Source organism: Mustela putorius, unplaced genomic scaffold, assembly GCF_011764305.1.
Source record: "Mustela putorius furo isolate JIRA1106 unplaced genomic scaffold, ASM1176430v1.1 tig00003942_pilon_pilon_pilon, whole genome shotgun sequence".
Taxonomy (NCBI): domain Eukaryota; kingdom Metazoa; phylum Chordata; class Mammalia; order Carnivora; family Mustelidae; genus Mustela; species Mustela putorius.
This window is the reverse complement of record NW_025422087.1, coordinates 7,543,755-7,556,804: the sequence shown is the minus strand read 5'-3', so window position 1 is coordinate 7,556,804 and position 13,050 is coordinate 7,543,755. Positions and strand designations below refer to the sequence as shown.

The following is a 13,050-nucleotide window of genomic DNA, read 5'->3' as shown; positions in this document are numbered from 1 at the left end:
CCTCTATGTTCTTCCACAGTAAAAGATAAAATATTCATAAAATAAGTATGTGTCTACCATATACACAGCACTGAGAGTGACATAAAAGACACATTCTTGGTTTTCTACAATCTAATGATCTAATTGGTTTAAGAATGCCCCCTATCTTTCTAAGAATTATGTAAAAATACTGACTGAATGCATGTCAACATTTAAAAGGTTCTGAAGTTACATGTGCCAGAGGTGCTATTTGGTACATCCATAGCAGTATTCCAGGTAGCTATTATAAGGTAATTCACTTAACCATTATTAAAGGAAAATCTGTTTTTCTTACTGTAGTTTATTTTGTATAAAGATAAGTAATTAAATTAAATACTTTACAACTAAGTTTTTGAAGACCAAGTTTTTATATAAAGACATGTTTTATTTAAAAGTGAACTGGGGGGAGGAGCAACACAACAGAGGAGCAGGAGACCTGAATTTCATCTGGTCCCAGGAATTAAGCTAGTTAGTTATCAAACCATTCTGAACACCTACGAACTCAATAGGTGATCAAAAAAAAGAATAGCAGCAATTCTATGAACAGAAAAGAAACAACTTTATGGAAAGTAGGACATGCAGAGAAGTGAATCTGAGGTGATATTTGGGAAGATAGACCAAAGAGGAGGGAGCCTCCCTCAACCAGCTACCAGCAAGTGGTAGAGCTACAGAGCACAAAATCAGAACTTTTAGAAGTCCCCTCTGCTGAAGAACATCACTCCAGCGGTAAACTAGGGGTTGGAACCCTTGCTGGGACAGTGTGATCTCAGGACGCTCAGGGTTACAGAAGACTGGGGGTGCCCAAGTGTGAAAGAGCTCCAAAGTATCAGAGCAGGGAAGCCAGCTGCAAAGATAGAGCCAAGGAGTGGGCTCTCAGCTCAAGGCTGCCATAAACCATGATCCACATCACAGCTGGGCCACTACTCTTTGAGCAGGGGCCACAAATATGGGGATGCTCCCCATGCTCCCCTTCTAAGGGAGGGAGCTGTTGCAGTGATTCTCAGTGATTCTCAGTGATACTCCCCGCTGGAGAAGAGGCATGGGAGCACACCACAGGAATCGGCTAGGTTCATAAACTCCAAATGGGGTCATATGTCAGAGACAGAAATGCTAGGTAACAGGCCAGGTGAGTACGGAGTGTGGCCAGAGACCAGGGAGACAGGAGTGACTGCTTTTTTCTAAGGCTGTACTGAGGAATGGGGACCTGAATTCCTGGCTCCTCCTGGGCCTGCGTCTAGGAGGCCACCATTTTCATTCTCCTTCTCCAAAGCTGTAGGGAAACCTTTCAGAGAAAAGCTACCAAGAGCAAACCAGATTACTTAGCTTCGCCCCTGACAAGGGCAGTGTAGTTCCACCTCGGGCAAAGACATCTGAGAATCACTGCAACAGCTCCCTCCCTTAGAAGATCAGTAAGAACTCCAGCCAAGACCAAGTATACCAACTTCAATGCTAGGGGAACACAGAATTCATGACTTCTCCCCATGATTCCTTAGTCTTTCAAAGTTAATTTTTTTAATTTTATTTTTTTTCTGTTTCTTTCTTTTTTTTTTTTAATTTTTCTTCCTTCTTTTTCAACCATCTTATCTTACCAATTCTCTACCAATTCCCTTTTTAAAAACTTTTTTAATTTTCATTTTTACACTCATATTCTATCCCTTCATTGTATTTAACCCTATTTTTTGTATACATGTAAGTTTCTCTTTCTTTAGAATTTTGGTATACAGTTTCTTCTCTAGTGTATGGTTCTATTGTCTTACCTGATCACATTCTCTAATTTTTTTTTCTTATTTCTTTTTCAATTTTTCTTTCTTCTTTCAACCAACTTATCTTATCAATTCCTTTTCTAAAATCTTTTTTAACTTTCATTTTTATAATCATATTCCATCTCTTCATCGTATTTACCCATATTTTTGTACATATATAAGTTTTTCTTTAAAATTTTGGGAGACAGTTTCTTCTAACAGACCAAAATACACCCCAAATCTAGTGTGTGGCTCTGTTCTATTCACCAGCCTAAAAATATTCTTTTTTATTCTTTTCCCCCCAGTTTCAGGTCTCTTCTGATTTATTTAATATATATTTTTTCTGGGGTCGTTGTTACCCTTTGAACATTTTGTTCTCTCATTCATCTATTCTTCCCTGGACAAAACAAAACAGAAAAACTCACTTAAAAAAAAAAATAGGAACAAGAGACACTACTGAGTGCCAGGGACGTAATCAACATGAACATTAGTAAGATGTCAGAACTAGAGTTTAGAATGACAATTATAAAGATAAGCCCAAGCTGGCATGAGAAAAGCATAGAAAATACTAGAGATTTCTTCTTTCTGGAGAAATAAAATCTAACCAAGTCTAAATTAAAAAGACTATTAATGAGGCGCAATCAATGGAGGCTGTAACTGCTAGGATAAATTCTCTTCTCAGAGAATTAGTGATATAGAAGAACAAATGATGGAGAATAAAGAAGCTGAGAAAGAGATAAAAAACTACTGGATCATGAGGGAAGAATTTGAGAGACAAGTGATACCATAAGATGAAACAATATTAGAATAATTGGGATCCCAAAAGAAGAAAGAGAGAGGGTAAGAAGGTATACTGGAACAAATTACAGTGGAAAACTTCCCTAACTTGGGGAAGGAAACAGGCATCAAAATCCAGAAGGCACAGAAAACCCCTTCTCAAAATCAATAAAAATAGGTTAACACCCTGACATCTAATAGTAAAACTTACAAATCTCAGAGACAAAGAGAAAATCCTGAAAGCAGCTAAGACAAGAGGTCTGTAACCTACAACAATAGAAACATTACACTGGCAGCAGACCTATCCACAGAGAGCTGGCAGGCCAGAAAGAACTGGGATGATATATTCAGGGTACTAAACGAAAAACACATGTAGCCAAGAATACTACGTCCAGCTGGACTGTCACTGAAAATAGAAGGAGAGATAAAAAGCTTCCAGGACAAACAAAAACTAAAAGAATCAGCAATCACCAAACCAGCCTACAACAAATACTGGAAGGGGTCCTCTAAGCAAAGAGAGAGCCAAAAAGTAACATAGACCAGGAAGGAACAGAGACAATATACAATAATAGTCTCTACATAATGCATACATACATAGTGCAACACAATGGCACTAACATATCTTTCAATAGTTACCCTGAATGTAGATGGGCTAAATGCCCCAATTAAAAGACACAGGGTATCAGATTGGATAAAAAACAAGGCCCATTATTACGCTATTTCAAGAGATTCATTTGAGACCCAAAGACATCTCCAGACTTAAAGCGAGGGAGTGGAAAACCATTTACCATGCTAATGACATCAAAAGAAAGCTGGGGTGGCATTCCTTTTTTCAGACAAATTAGATTTTAAGCCAAAGACTAAATAAGAGATGAGGAAGGACACTATATATTTTAAAAGGATCTATCCAACAGAAGATCTAACAATTGTAAATATTTATGCTCATAACATGGAAGCAGCCAACTATATAAACCAATTAATAACATAATCAAAGAAACACACTGACAATAATGCAATAACAGTAGAGAACATTAACACCCCCCTCATTGAAATGGACAGATCATCTAAGCAAAAGATCAACAAGGAAATAAGGGCTTTAAATGACACACTGGACCAGACGATCATCACAGATATTCAGAACATTCCATCCCAAAGCAACTGAATACACAATCTTCTATAGTGCACATGGAACATTCTCCAGAATAGATCATATCCTAGGTCACGAATCAGGTCTCAACAGGTACCAAAAGATTGGGATCATTCCCTGCATATATTCAGACCACAATGCTTTGAAACTAGAACTCAATCACAGAAGAAGCTGGAGGGACGCCTGGGTGGCTCAGTGGGTTAAGCCTCTGCCTTTGGCTCAGGTCATGATTTCAGGGTCCTGGGATCAAGTCCTGCATCAGGCTCTCTGCTCAGCCGGGAGCCTGCTCCCCCCCCCCCCCGTCTCTCTGCCTACTTGTGATCACTCTCTGTAAAATAAATTCTTAAAAAAAAAAAAAGAAGAAGAAGAAGAAGAAGCTGGGAAGAACTCAAATACATGGAGGCCAAAGAGCAATCAGGTTGACCCGGATGAATGGGTAAACCAGGAAATTAAAGAAAATTTTTAAAAATTCATGGAAACAAATAAAAATTGAAAACACATCTGTTCAAAATCTTTGGGATGCAGCAAAGATGGTCCTGAAAGGAAAGTATATAGCAATACAAGCCTTTCTCAAGAAACAAAAAAGACGTCAAATTCACAACCTAACCCTACACCTAAAGGACCTGGAGAAAGAACAGTAAAGAAAGCCTAACTCCAGCAGGAGAAGAGAAATAGTAAAGATCAGAACAGAAATCAATGAAACAGAAACCAAAAGGACAGTAAAAGAGATCAATGAAAGTAGGAGCTGGTTCTTTGAAAGAATTAGTAAGATTGATAAACCCTGGCCAGATTTAATAAATTAAGAGAAAGGACCCAAATTAAAATCATGAATGAAAGAGGAGAGAGCACAACCACCACCAAAGAAATACAATTATAAGAACATATTATGAGCAACTATATGCCAACAAATTACACAATCTGGAAGAAATGGAAGCATTCCTAGATACATACAAACTACCAAAAGTGAACCAGGAAGAAAAAGAAAACCTGAACAGATCGATAACCAGCAAGGACAATGAAGCAGGAATCAAAAATCTCCCAACAAACAAGAGCCCTGGGGCCAGATGGCTTCCCAGGGGAATTCTACTAAATATTTAAAGAATTAATATAGATTCTTCTGAAACTGTTACAAAAAATAGAAATAGAAGGAAACCTTCAAAATTCATTTTATGAGGCCAACATTACCTTGATCCCAAAACCAGACAAAGACCCCACCAAAAAGGAAAATTACAGACCAATATCCCTAATGAGCTTGGATGCAAAAATTCTCACCAAAATACTAGCCAAAAGGTTCCAACAGTACATTAAAAGGATTATTCACCATGAGCAATAGAGATTTATTGCTGGGCTGCAAGGCTGGCTCAACATCAACAAATCAATCAATGTGATACAATACATTAATAAAAGAAAGAACAAGAACCATAAGATACGCTCAACAGATGCAGAAAAAGCAATGACAAAATACAGCATCCTTTCTTGATTAAAACTCTTCACAGTATAAGGATAGCGCATATATACCTTAATATCATCAAAGCCATTCATGAAAAATCCACAGTGAATAGCATTCTCAATGGGGAAAACCTGAAAGCTCTTCCCCTAAGGTCAGGAATATGGCACGGCTGTCCACTATCACCACTGATATTCAACACAGTACTAGAAGTCCTAGTCTTAGCAATCAGACAACAATGAATTATTGGGACTTTTTCAAGATCAAAAGCTTCTGCATAGCAAAGGAAACAGTCAACAAATCCAAAAGACAGCCAACAAATGGGAGAAGATATTTGCAAATGACATCAGATAAAGAGCTAGTATTTAAGATCTATAAGAACTTATCAAACTCAACACCCAAAGAACAAATAATCCAATCAAGAAATAGGAAAACATGAACAGACATTTCTGCAAAGAAGACATCCAAATGGCCAATAGACACATGAAAAACTGCTCAACATTACTTGGCATCAGGGAAATACAAATCAAAACCTCAATGAGATAATGCCTCACACCAGTCAGAATGGCTAAAATTAACAAGTCAGGAAACAACAGATGTTGGCAAGGATGTGGAGAAAGGGAAACCCTCCTACACTACTGGTAGGAACGCAAGCTGGTGCTGTCACTTTGGAGAAGAGCATGGAGGTTCCTCAAAAAGTTGAAAATAGAGCTACCCTATGACCAGCAACCACACTACTGGGTATTTACCCTAAAGATACAAAGGTAGCAATCCAAAGGGGTATGTGCCCCCAAGTGTTTAGAGCAGCAATATCCACATAGCTGAACTATGGAAAGAGCCCTGATGTCCATCGACATATGAATGCAAAAAGAAACTTGTGATACACACACACACACACACACACACACACAGGAATATCATGCAGCTGTCAAAAAATGAAACCTTGCCATCTGCAACAAGAAGGACAGAAATAGAGGGTATTATGCTGAAGCAAAATAAGTCAATCAGAGAAAGACAATTATCACATGATCTCACTTATATGAGGAATATGAGAAATAAGGCAGAAGATCACAAAGGAAGAGAGGGAAAAAAATGAAACAAGACAAAACCAGAGAGGGAGACAAACCATAAAGAGAGGGTTGCTGGAGTGGAGGAGGGTGGGGAGAGGGGGGTGGCCGGGTGATGGACACTAGAGCGTATGAGCTAGTGAATTGTGTAACACTGATGAATCACAGACCTGCACCCCTGAAACAAGTAATATAATACATTATATGTTAATTAAAACATTAATTAATTAAAAAATTTTTAAAAAGTGAAGTAATATAATTCCCATGTATTTGTAGAATTCAAATACACATTTGATTTCATTAAAGAATAACATGAATAAAAACAGGTGAGATTAGATCTAAATAAGCATATAAATAATGGCTAATTTAATTATCATAACAGCTAGACAAGATAAGTATAATCATTATCTCTATTTTATAAACAAAGAAACTGAGACATAAGGAGGTTAAAGTGATTTGCTGGTATACCGTAGTGTCAGGATTTGAATACAGGCTCCAGGGTCCATTTTTTTCAATCACCATACTAAACTACATTTTTCAAGCAAAACAAAGTACATATGTTTATATAATTTACATCTAGTACACATTTACATCTAGTACAAATTTTACATCTAGTACATTTGCATGTATTTATACTTCTGGAAATAGATTCAGTAAGTTGCCTTCTATCTAGTGTGTTCTTTTTCCTTCAGACATTAAGAAGAATGCAAAATATCAGTTACTGATAAATGACTAACCATTTTCCAATTAGATATTTAAAAAAGTAAATATCTATTGTTTAAAATATTTACAATATATAGCAATACTCTGCCTCTGATATATGACTGCCATTTTTAAATAACCACTGTACAAAAGCTTATTACAATAAAAATATATGCATACATACATAGAAATACTTTTTTGTATTTTACATTTTATACTTTTTAAATTATGTAAATTAGCTGACATACAGCACATCATTAGTTTTTGATGTAATGTTCAACTAATTACTTTCTTAAAAAGAAACTGCACCATTAGAAATTACACCAGATACTAAAATATTACTCAAGAACTCTGAAATAATAATTACATACCTAATTTTTCCCTGTTCTGTCAAGTCTCCATCACTATGCAATATTGTAGTTAGCAATCTTAAGGTAGATGTTCCTGATTTACTGTGATTATTTTTCATTCCAAGAAGCCATCGAACCATCATTTTAATAGCCTGAATCTATTTAAAAGACAAATTGACAAATACAACATTACTACATTTTAAAGAAATTCTGTATCCACCTTAAATAAAATGAAATGGTTTTAACGGATGCTTTTTAAGAAAAGGAAAGGAAAAAAAAGTCATTCTTTTCTTTATATATCGAGATAAATGAATGTCTTAAAGATGTTTTACCCTCCCACCCAGGCAATTGACAAATGAATGATTTAACTGAAGACTGGTTCTTTTTGACTTTTTAATGTTTCCCCATCATAAATTCTGTTCTTTAGAACCCAAAGTAAAATGTTAACTTCCCTAGTCAGAAAACTTAACTTCCCAACTGCAAATTATATTCCATTTTTGTGCTACATTTTATAATTATGAAGTACTTAAAATTAAGTACTTTAAACCCTGTTATTGCCTCTAATGTTTCTAATAATTCTTTTTGATGGGGTGCATATTACCTCTTTTTCACCTATTATCTTAGCTTTCATCAGATTTATGCCTTAGCAGCTAAGTGGATCTTGAACAGTGGCATGTGGCAGACACTCTTCAGATCCCTTTTCTGGGCCACTTATTAAGCATAAGCTTAACTGCAGGAAGCCTGCCTTCTAATCCAGAGTTGCTTGACCTACACAAAACTGCTGCTTGACACCAATGCTGAGAAAACAGGTTTATACTGGAACTCAGAAGTATCAAGCATCATTCCATCAGCTACTCTATAGGTCTGCAGAAACAGTATTGGCATCTGAAACCGGAATAACATAACAAAGTAGTTCTTAATATAAAATATAAACCAGTACATGCATATATACATGACTGGATTTATAAGAAACTACGATGAGAAAAACAGTATTTAATATATTTGTTTCCGGCCTACACACCTTGGACAGTGGATTGAGATGAGGTCTACATGACAGACTATAGATCATTTTAGTAAATCAATACTCTCTACACTAGTGATAAGCAGTTTTTACCTATTACTTCTTTTTTTTTTTTTTTAATTTTTTATTTTTATAAACATATATTTTTATCCCCAGGGGTACAGGTCTGTGAATCACCAGGTTTACACACTTCACAGCACTCACCAAATCACCTATTACTTCTAATTCAAGGGCTAACAGGTTGAACTTTTTTTAAAAAATCAAAATAAAAGTTTTATCAAATCCCACGGAAAAGATAGTCTTAAAACCTGGATGATCATTTTTACTTAACAGGAGAATGTACACAAGAGAATGGGCAATGTCTTTCACCCTTAAAAAGTTGATAACTAAGAACCAGCAACTGGGGGCAGTTTCAAGCACTTTTTTTCCCCCCAAATCAGTTTATGTGCAGCTGCCCATAGGGCCTCAGGTTTCTCATTATTGCCTCACACTCTCAGAACACTTGGGATGATGTCATACAATAAATATAAAAACTTGGGTGATTTTAATAGCCATATCTTTACAACAGGAATAAAAATTTTAACACTTTAATGATAATACAATCTGGTGGATATATTGATGTATTAAAATAAATAGATCTATGCATATCACTCACTTTGACCATTGTCTCAGGAGAAACTTCTTCATCTGGAACCCAAAGTTTAGTTGTCTTTTTTCCTGGGAGCTAAACAAAAATGAAGGACTTTAAAAAATAGAATTTTCATGTTTAATTAATATTTAGTGAGTGAATGAAATCTTTACCTTCTACAGTGACAGTCATTACAGATCACTAAAATACCTCATCTATTTTACAAAAAGGTTGAAAGACTTATCTTCACAAGTACCCACATAAAGCACTTACACATCCATCTGCAGCTGGTTCTTTCCAGGTATGAGGTAGGACAGACTTGATCTTACATATACTCCCTTACTTAGCCTTTGAGACTAATGATTCAATTATTTAAGGTGGCTGGCAAGGAGCAACAAAAAAATCAATACAGCAAAAAAGTATAGTTCTTAAACAAGGGAAAGGGTATTTACAAAAAATCCTGAGCAGAAGAAAAATTAGAAAGGTTTGCAGTTGACTGTAGGAAAACAAGATGCATTAGTATCTTTGTACCTAAATCCCACCAAAATGGCAACACACACACACACAGCAGGGCTGGAAAACAAAAAGTGTCAAAAAGAAGGCCAGAACCTTTAAAAATGCAAAATATACAGTAAAAATATTAACAAGGCTAGATTCACATCTCCATAAAAAGCAGAAAATGGAAACATTTTCCAAAACAGATTCCCCCCCACACACACACACAATCACAGCATAATCCTGAGGTGATAGAGCACAGGTATTTCAAGATGTGCATTTGCAGTGACAGCCAGGAAATTAAAGCAAGGTGACAAAAGAGCCGAGCTCAATCTTGGAACACTGGAGATCTAGTGTACCGCCAGCTGACAGGAGTGACTTCCAAAAGCAGCCTGGGAAGCAAATCAAATAGTAGCTCAGGTAACCCTCTGGCAACAGTATAGGTAGCCCCAACATCCAGAAGGCAAACTCATCAAACACATACAGTTTAGGATGCATTTCCACTGAGAAGTGCCTTTGAAGTAAAAAGTGTAAATAATGAAAAAACAATCACATTAGAAACATTCTGATGAAGTTTCTGAACTAAGAATATTAAAAAGATCCTCAAAAATTCTATGGGGAACCTTCCAAATAAGAAGCAAGAATCAGATCAACTTCAGATTTCTCAGCTACAAGACACAATGCCAAAAAACAATAATCTGGATTTTCTGCAGCCAAGTACCCTGAAACACAGGATTCTAGTACTCAAGAACAAGGGAAAAAAATATCTTTAGCAAGCTAGGACAGAGAAAAAGTTTCCAAATTATAAGCCATTTTGAAAGAATTATTCAAAGATACACTCCACTAAAATATTTAATTTTTTCGTAAGAAAAAATTCAAATAGCATATCTTATTACAAAATAGAAAGTTATTATAAATAAAATCAACAGACTATCAGATGGTTCAAAGATAATAATATAAAACCAAAACAGATGCAACAAAACCAATGACAGAGAAAATCTAAAAATAATAGGATGAAACAATATACTAGTCAATATAATAAAAAACATGAAATGGGCTATGGATTTAATTTGGATACTGGTTTAAACAGGATATTGAAGTATTTTTTTAAATCTTATTCAACAGTAAGCTATAAAATTAATGAACATTTGGACAACCAGCAGAATAGTACCAAAATAAATCAAAACAAAAGTGACTTAAAAAAATAAAAGAGTAGAGATTGAAAACTTTACCACCACATAAGATTTGAATATATCACTTTTAAAAAAAACTGGTAGATGAAGTTGAAATGAAAAATGATAAGCAGAGAAAGCACATATAGAAATATTAGGAGATTAATATATAGATAAGAGATTCAAGGATTAGAAAATAATCAAAACTGGAATTCTTTTAAAAAAAGCAAAGATTTATTTTGGAGTGAGAGAGAGAGCACGCATGCATGCAGGTGTGGGAGGCACGGCGAGAGGGAAATGGAGAGAGAATCTCAAGCAGACTGATGCCCTGAGCACAGTCTGATGTGGGGCTCAATCCCACAACCTTGAGATCATGACCTGAGCAGAAACCAAGAGTTGGAAACTCAACCAACTCCAACACCCTGTTTTGAAAGAAGATGAAAACTATAAAATAATTCTCCAAATCAACCCCACGAACATAAAATGCAATTTTAAAAAATCAAAGTACCTAACAAAGTTGTACAAGAAAAATTTTTTGAATTTTCTTTACAAAGAAAATTGCAAAAATTTAATGAAAGACATCTTGTAGATGAGCAAACAAAGCAATGGTAAAGAATAGGTGCTATACACCCTATGACAGGTAACAATAAGAGGACTAAAAGAAAGAAAGGTTATTCAAGAACTTTTGATGGGAAATTTGGTTGTCCTATGGAAGTAAAAAGAAATGAAATCCTTAAGACACAGCACACAAACAAACAAATCAATTCCAGATGGATTAAATTTTTTAAGTGTGAAAAGAAAATCTCAAGACTTTCAGACCATATGGGAGACTATTTTTATGACACTAGAGTAGGGAAGGATTTCTTAAGGATGTAAAAAGCACTAACTACAGAAAAATGATAAATTTAGCTATATTAAAATTAATAATTTTTGTCCAAAGGACACCATAAATGAAAAGGACACACCATAAATGAGAGCTTATGCATTTTTATGAAGATATTGCAACATATACCTGAAAAAGTATAAAGATTACCTATGAGAAAAAGACAAAAAGCCTGGGGAAAAAAGGCAAAAGGCGTCAAAAGAAATTTCAGAAAGAGGCAACAAGAATGGTGATGGGACATAAAAACTTAATTAGTAACCAGGAAGATGCAAATTAAGACCATAATGAGACACTATTTTCCAACTTTTAGATGGGAAAAAATTAAAAGATCTGACACTAATGGGGACAATATACTGCTAGTAAAAAATAAGTTTTAACAATGATTTTGAAAAGTAATTTGGGAATAAAATGAAAAGTTAAATGTGTGTACACACTGTTACACATCATTTTCACTTGTATAAATATAACCTAGAGAAATTCTTGCTCATATGCATCATGGAGCCTCTCTAAGAACATTCACAGGAACACTGCTTCAAAAAGTAAAGAAATGGAAATATTTCAAATGTGCACTAAGAGAATAAATATAAGAAATTTCACAGTGTTAATATAATACACAGTAATGAATCACGGACAGCTAGATGCAGTAACAAGGGAAGGTTATTCAAAGAAACAAACATGTAATGATAAAGGCAAGTCAGCCAAGAATATATATGGTATAACTCATAAACCTCAAGAATAAGTAAAACTAAGCCAAGTATGTTATTCAGAGACATATATGTGCCAAAGTGGTGTTTTGTTCTTATTAGGGAAGAGTAAACCCCAATTCAACACAGCAGTGACCTGGGGAAGAGAAGAAACAAAAAGAAAAGTCTAGAGAGTAATAAACCACGAACTAACAGTACACAAACGCTCACTGTATTATTATAAAACCATTACACAAATGTTAAATATATATTCCCTTGTACATATCAAATATAACATTAAAATAAGACAAATTAATGGGTTAATAGAGGTGAAAGTTCTGTTCTGACAAGAGCTGATTAGGTTTTTTTTGAACCTACCTTCCATGGAATAAATGGAAAGGTTGGATAAAAGATCTTTTTAAAAATCAGTCTGAAGGTGATAAAAGAGCTACCAAAGCAGTGAGAATTTGCCAGGCAAAGTTTCAAAAGGGGGATGAAATCAAGATTTGAGTCTGGCCCTAGGACTGCTTTTCTCATACAAATGATAACTGATTCTGAAAGTGAAAGAGACTTAACAGGTTGAACAACATCTGCATCACTGTCACAGAGCAGGAAGGAAAAAAATTGGAAATCTGGGTCCAATAAAGAACAGAGTCCCTGTTAAATACCTCAGAGTACTGGGTGGCTCCCTAACAGATATACCCTACACATAAAGGTAACCAGAAAAAGAATTAGCCTGTCAAAAACTGAAGCCCAGTTTCCAGTTAGTGCACTCTTGCCTGGACCAAACTGATCTGACAATAGCTCAACTACCTGTCAGAAGGGAAGTTAAGTCACCTCCAGAAGAATTACAAAATCATTCACAACCTCAAATTATCTGAACATTTTTCACAGGCAAAGTCTACCATGCAATCAAAG

General features: G+C 35.3%; 1 protein-coding gene across 8 annotated transcripts in view; it reads right to left on the bottom strand.

Moving 5' to 3' along the window:
- The window catches only part of PDS5B (PDS5 cohesin associated factor B), a 205,320-nt gene that overhangs the window by 29,493 nt on the left and 162,777 nt on the right, over positions 1-13,050 (bottom strand). For all 8 annotated transcript variants that reach the window (XM_004770808.3, XM_013044910.2, XM_045069726.1 and 5 more), the window contains exons 22-23: positions 8,927-8,995; positions 7,272-7,408 (exon numbers count right to left, since the gene is read on the bottom strand). In XM_004770808.3, the coding sequence (XP_004770865.1) occupies positions 7,272-7,408; positions 8,927-8,995 (206 nt within the window). The remainder of the gene's footprint in view (positions 1-7,271; positions 7,409-8,926; positions 8,996-13,050) is intronic.